Here is a 7,275-nt window from a genome sequence, read left to right on the forward strand (position 1 = left end):
AGAAGAAGAAGAAGAAGAAGAAGAAGAAGAAGAAGAAGAAGAAGAAGAAGAAGAAGAGACAGAAACAGAATTATCTCTTTTATAGATACACTAATTTCATTCATGATGGTCCTACCTTCACAAACAAATTTTCACCAAAGACTCTGCCTTAAGAATTCATCATTGTCCTCCTCCCCTTTCAGTGGACTAGGGGAGGGACATAGAGGGAAAGAGGGAGAGAGGCTGGCACCAGGAGATGAGGGAGGGTCTACAGCTGGGTTACAAAGTGAATAAACTATAATAAATAATAATAATAAAGAAAAAATTAAAAATGAATTCATCAGTGTCTTGGTTTTTTTTTTTTTTTTTTCTGTTGCTTTGGTAAAATACCATGATGGAAGCAATTAAATGGAGAAAATATCTGTTTTGATACTCTCTGAGATTATCGTCTGTTATGGCAGAGACATCACAGTGCAAAGACACCTAGTCATGTTACAGAGACAAGCCATGCTTATGCTCAGCTCACTTTCTTCTCTTCAAAGAGTTCAGAGTCCACCTCGGCTGAATGGTGATACTGACAGCGGGCGTGTCTTCCTCCTTCAGTGTAATCAAGGTAATTCCATAGGCATGAACGTAGACAATTTTAGATTTTATCACGTTGGATAAAACCATTTTATCATAATTCTATTCTGTGTCCAGTTTAACTTCTCATGTTTATCATATAAATCAAAATATAATTCAACTTCACAAATTCCCATATTTTTATCAATTCCAACAGTTTAAAAGTCTAAAATACATGTGTAATATGAGACACAAGGCAATATCTGAAGCGTGAGATCCTATAAAATAAAAAGTCACATATTTCAAACCTACCCTGGCATGGAATAAACCATCCCATTCTAAAGTGGATTAATATGAGCACAGAAGAGAAAAACTGAACCAAAGTAATGCCAAAATCCAAAGTAAGTTCAGCTTCTCAGATCATGATAATATATATATATATATATATATATATATATATATATATATATATATATATATTAAAGGCTATAAATGCATAGTCAACTATATGCGTCTTCACCTCTCTTGTCTGCACCACACACCACTGCCTTGAGTTAGCTTGACTCTATGTGTGAAACTTTCCTCATAACGTATTAAAGGAATCTGCAGTTTCCAATATCTTTGGAGTCTCTGTTGCAACTTAGACTTAACCTTCGTGCAGAGTATCTCAACCTATGGGTCACAAGCCCCTGTGGAATCAAAAGACTCATTCACAGAGGTCACCTAAGGCAAGGCCATTGGCATACCTCATCACAATTCATAACAGTAGCAAAATTACGATTACGGCATAATACTGTAAATAATTTTAAGGTTGGGGGTCACCACAACAGGAGGAACTGTTTAAAGGGTTGCAGCATTAGCAAGGTTGAGAACCACTGCTGTAAAGGGTACAACTCTGCCTTCTGGGACATTTTCCAATTGTCACAGTGTAGCCAAATAGTTTCCCCTTTGCTGCCTCTCTCTCTCTCAAAAATTTACTTCTCATTTATCACTTACCCTGCCCAAACACTATTCTTTATTGAAGTCCATTCAACTTTAGTGAATGTTTCAGGACACTTGATTGTTATGAAAATATTATACAAGTGGTCATGAGAATAGTTCCTGACAGAGTCTGTATTTCCCTATGAAGCCTTGTGCCTTGGACTCCATTGCCTACTGTTTTCTTAGCATTCTTGTCTTTCAATCTTCCTCCAGAATGGCTCATTAAGTTGTTCCCCAGAAAGCTACAACCTTTCTAGCTCAAAGTAACAAATGTTTCTCGTTGAAGACATAAGAGTTTCAAGAGCCTAAGAACTGTGAGGTAAGTAAGGTTTGTCATAGCATTGACTCCACTTTGAGGAAGCAGCTTTATGCATCAGTTTCCTTTCCCACTGTTGTGATAAAATACCTTGGCAAAAGTGGCTCAGAGTGGAAACAGTTTATTTCAGCTTACTGCTCAAAGTGTCTATCCTGACTCTGGGATCATAGCAGCATAAGCTTGAGACAACTGGGCACATTGTATGTACAGCAAGAAGCATAATGGAACAGATACTTCAGTTTATGTTCTCCTTTCCTCCATAGAGTCAAGGATCCCAGCTGAGGCTGTGATATCATTCAGTAAGAAGGTCCTCCCACCTTAGTATAATCAAAATGATTCGTCACATCATGCCCAGAGCATCAGTTCCCTGTCGGTGATTCTAGATCTCAAGCTGACAACCGAGATTAATCACCGCATTCATATCAGGAAAAAATATTCAGTTACTAGCACAGATCAATAATTTTTCTTTATTTTCTCTTTTGATTGTTTTCATCCTACTTATTTTTGCTTTGTTTTAAGGCAATGTTACTTTCCTTGTAGTGTTAAACCTACAATATATGAACAGGTATAGTAAGAAAAGCTTGTTATAATGTCTATAGAAACAACAACAACAAAAGTTTGCAAAATTCTTAGTGAACCATTTTTTTTTGTAAACCTTCGTAACCAGGACCTTTAGGGAATTTAATATACAAATATCCCTCAAGGATATATAAGGAGTTTCATTAATATACAGTGTTTCCCAAATCATTTGTCCATGCAACATTTTTTTATTTTCTTTCCCCAGAAACCTATCCTAAGGATAAGAATGGCTGTAGAAAACAATTTGGGAAATGCTATTTTCATGTGATGTATAGATCATTTTTAGTATTTTAAGCACAGATTTAGAGAAGCAGTAAAATCACAGGCTGGATCATATGTGATTAGTAAAGGTCTCTTAGTACTTTATGTTCAGGAAAATTTTCATAAGAGCATTTTGTCCTTTTACTCTTTCTTTCTTTGCCTTTCAGATGTTTTCTATATTCCACCTGTGAAAAGGATACATATATACACATATATATGTAGGTATGTAGACAGCCTACATACATGTATATGTATAAGTGTGCTATTAGTGAAATGAACCCTGCAAATGTAACTGAAGGCAAGCACTTGAAATCATCAAAATGAAAGGCTTATTTGTAGATGGTCATTATCAATAAGCTGCAAGAAAGAAGTGCTGACCCTGCAAGCAAGCTCTGTTTAAGACTATCTATCACCTTCTCATGGAAAATAAGATGTGAGGGGGCCAAGCTATTAAATAGGCAACACCTTTTGAAGGTGGTACAATGCTTAATAAAGAGTGACCTTCATAATCATCACTCCACTTGTTTGGCCCCAAACTATGCATTTTAATGTGACTTTATGCCTACTTAAGTATTAAAATAACTCCCCCAATTCTTAAAGAAAAATGTTTAGTAGCTGACATTTTGCCAAAACTTGTTAATATCTTGACATGCTTCTAAATATTACTTTTTATTAGTAAAGTGGAAATAGCACCTAAATAAAGCAAACGCAGGTTTTATTCCATTGGTCTCCCATTGGCTATGTCTTCATACAGAGCAAGTTCGGGTTCCACAATTTAGGATTTTCACAAATCCTCTAGGAAGAATCTCATAAAGGTGACTTGTCTTTTTACGCATTAGAGAAATCCTTTGTAAAACACACGTCATAGCATGTGCGTGTCAGCCTGTCACTTTCAGAATTAAATTTTAGCAATGTACAAGGAAGCAGCGTTATGATTGATTAGAAGGAACTCAGCACTCTGAGCAATAATACTCTCCTGTGTCAACGGGGATGGGTTTAAGCATAAAATAACACAGCAAATAAGTGAATACCCTTTCCCTTGGCAAGACAACTTCTTAAACATGTATTGTTACCATTTCACTCAACATGAGAAACGTTGTTTCGGGGGTTGATGTTTTGTCCATAATACACATTATTCCTTCCTACCTTTAATTTGTTTTTATATTTAATATTTTTTACATGTCCTTCCCACCCTTGATTTCCACTACAAACACCAGAAAGATGGTAGAAGTTGGGGTTCCAAGAACTTGGGGAAGAAAATGGAGACTTGGTTGTTGCCTTTTGGCCTCTAATCCTGTAGACTGGCTGCTTTCTTCTGTTTCTCTATTCATGTGTTTATGTCTGTCTATCTCCCTTTCTAATGGGGGTGGGGGAGGGCAGAGAATCCTGCTTCATTTTGGTACTTGGTGCTGAAGGAACTGAATCCTCAATAAGCAATCATTCTAACTGAAAAACAAAGGAGAAAGTACAATTGTAAACCAGAGGCTGTCTTTTTGGTTCAATCACTTTCAGTGCAAAATAAGCCCATTTATTTTAGTTTTGGTGGGGAGCAGCGAAATTTGATCCACCTGGGTGATGTTTCAAGAATCTGCTCTTCCCTCTGTTTTTCTACAATGTCCCCAACCTCCTCTCTCTCTCTCTCTCTCTCTCTCTCTCTCTCTCTCTCTCTCGTTCATGTGAAACAGATGTCCTGCTTACAAGCCTCCTACTTGCTTTTTGCCCTTTTCCCACTGGGAGCAGATGAGCCCACAACCTTCCTCTTCAGCCTGGAGCGAACTGATTTGTGAACAGAACAACAGAGCCTCAGCCTGTGTTGGCTGTTTAGAGTCTGGCTGTTTAGAGTAAATCGTGACTCCTGAGAAATCCGAACACTCTTTTTAGCGGTGTTGTGTCTCACCAAGCTTGAGCCACTCTGAAATCTCTTAACTTTTTTCCATGGCAGTGCTGTAGCTCAGGGGACGCCTTTGCTTAGTCGACTATAAAACCAACCGTGGGATCAACACTTTCAGACAACAGTCATATTCCCCTAACCCTAGAGTTTCTACCCTATGTGGAGAAGGTTCAAGCTATATAAGAACTTAGCAGATAGAGGCAGGTACCAGGGTGTGGCTGCAGGCTGTCTCCCTTTCTATTCCAGCAGAAGGAGCCACCTTCTAAGTCTGGGCTAGTGGGGAGGAGGGCTGTAGAGCGGGGAGGAAAAAAGAGAAAGAGGGAGAGGAGGAGGGAGGGAGAGAGGCTGAGGGAGAGGGAGGGACGGAGGGAAGGAGAGAGAGAGAGACTGGAGGAGGCAATAGGAAGAAAAGAAGAGGGAGGGCAGGGGGGCGGGCGCTGGGGGAGCCCAAAGCCAGCCTGCAAGGCTTAGCCTCACACGCGCGCCGCCACTGTTTGTACACAGTGCGCTCTTGGCTTCAGGCTCGCTCCCCTCCAGCTCACGCTTCATTGTTCTCCAAGTCAGAAGCCCTGCAGCCGCCGCGGCAGCAGTTTGAGCTATAGTGGTGACTGCTGGCCGCTTTGCCTGCGGTGGCAGTGAGCGCTCGGAAGTCGGGGAGCCCGGAACCCAGGGAGCCCGCGCTCAGCCCGCTGCGCCTCGGCCAGGACCCACCCGCAGCGCCGGCTGAGCTCCAGCCGCTCTCCAGCGACCCTCCTCCGCTCACCCTAGAGCAGGCGAAGCGGGGAAGGGGGCCACCCTTTCTCTCGGGCCGTCACTCTTTATCAGCTTCCCAAGAATTTGTTTGAGGAAGCTCTGCCGGAGGAAGACATCCTCTTGAATCTCTGACAGGGCGGGGTCTACTGCTGTCCTGCAGGGCCCCCTCGCCTACAGTGCCCTCCGCTTCGACCCCGGACTCTCTCGGGGTCACGTCCAAGAGAAAAAATCATGAAGCGCTTGGTAGCAGCCTGGCTTTTGGCTGGACTCAGCCTCGGTGTGCCCCAGTTCGGCAAAGGTGAGGTGGCTGGGCATGGGTTGCTGGATGAGGGACGGGCAGGGAGCACCTTTGGGGACCCGGGTCAAGGGGCCACAGTGGGTCTTCGGTGCGTGCCCGGAGTGAGGAGCACCACCCAGGAGGCGTTGCGCCCTGGCACCCCTGAGAAAGTGCTAGCAAAGTCCGAGTGGAGTGCCCCAGGCTGAGCTGTGGAAGGGTGTGATCTAGAAATCCAGGTTGAGGGGTGCGAGGGAGTTGTTCTTCCTGGGCTCCCTTGGCCAATTCTCTGCGCGACCCCTGGCTAGCAAATGTGAATATTGCTGGCCGATGATGACAGGGGATTGGGCTGCCTGGCAGAGCTAAGTGTGTGGAGCAGTCACCTAGTTGGGGCTGAACCGCCCGGATAACCGCAGGGCTGGATGCAGTGCTCTGGCGCAGGGCGGGGGCTAAGGGGTCTGCCGAGCTGCACCCGGTGTTGAGAGTTTGTGCTGCTCCTGAGATGGAGAGGTCTAAGTCACCCTTCTCCTGGGCGCGTGACTACAATTACAACTCAAACTCTCCCATCGCCTCGAACCCCCAGGGGGCCTGAGCGTTGCTGTGCACTCCCTCTGGGCAAGAACATAACTCTTGGTAATAGCTGTGAGGTGCGAACCAACCTTCATGCGCCCCTGGCCCACGAGCTAAAAAGTTGTCGGGCTGATCTACCCGTGCCTTTCATGGCTTGCGTGTTAATAGGAAACGAGCAAACAAAACAAAACAACATGAAAAATAAAACGCAGACTTCAGTGAGTCTCCTGCTGAGTTGTTTAGGTGACTTTCGGGTCTCCCGAGAGAGATTAGGCTTTGTCAGTACAAAACCTGATCAGAACATTCCTCTGTATATCAGCAAGTACTTAATTGGAGCCGGGGCCCTTAGAGGTGGGAGAAGGGGTTCCAAGATACTGGGTGGCTGTGCTCTTTCTGTATTTATGGAGACAGGCGGCCCCTCTGGGAGCTCACATGTCATAGAATCCTATACAGACAGCCTGAAGTGGAGAGCTGCATGAGCTACAAGGCTTTCAAAGGCTCTGGCTCTAGAAGTATCTGGAATGAAAATTGCGTTCGCTCGAATCCATTTGAGATTCCACTAGACATTGTGTGCGTACTCTACGCTACACACATGCACCACCTACGTGCCTTACAGGGGGGGGGGGGTGCTCTTCGGGGTCTATGCTCCAGAAACCCCCTTTGCGGCCAGATGCCATCTCTTCCGGACTTGAGATGGTGGCTAGTTCAGGTCGTCTCAGGTCCCCAGAATGTGGCGATGTGGCTGTCCCCGCACCCCCACCCCCGGAGGTGCAGGCATGGGTGCGGGCTCGGTCTTGCTTCTGTTTTCTAAAACTGCTCTGGTAATTACCTGGCTGAGGCAGCCACTCCTGTGAAGGTTAGCATTCGGAAGTGATTCCGGAGTAGGTTGCCTGTCTCCAATGGTAAGGAAAAGAAAGGGCTCACAAAGCTGGTATTTCGCTTTTCTTTTATTTCATGTCTGGATGCCTTCTGCACTTTGATTCCTTATCAGGGAACTGTAAGAACTGCAGGCACTCCCCTCTCATCCTTCTATCCCCGCTTCTGTTCCCACCCCTGTGTGGAACACACACACACACACACACACACACACACACACACACACACACACAC

General features: G+C 44.4%; 1 protein-coding gene across 3 annotated transcripts in view; it reads left to right on the top strand.

The window, feature by feature from the left end:
* The first annotated feature begins 4,980 nt into the window (after nucleotides 1-4,980).
* Edil3 (EGF like repeats and discoidin domains 3) overlaps nucleotides 4,981-7,275 on the top strand; it is a 567,408-nt gene continuing 565,113 nt past the window's right edge. For 2 of the 3 annotated variants that reach the window (XM_055625559.1, XM_055625560.1), the window contains exon 1: nucleotides 4,982-5,619. In XM_055625559.1, coding sequence (XP_055481534.1) covers nucleotides 5,553-5,619 — 67 coding nt within the window. In that variant the 5' untranslated portion in view covers nucleotides 4,982-5,552. Of the gene's footprint in view, nucleotides 5,620-7,275 lie in introns of all 3 variants that reach the window. The other variant, XM_055625558.1, reaches the window with a different exon arrangement.

Source organism: Psammomys obesus, unplaced genomic scaffold (assembly GCF_907164565.1).
Source record: "Psammomys obesus unplaced genomic scaffold, mPsaObe1.curated_primary_1811, whole genome shotgun sequence".
Taxonomy (NCBI): domain Eukaryota; kingdom Metazoa; phylum Chordata; class Mammalia; order Rodentia; family Muridae; genus Psammomys; species Psammomys obesus.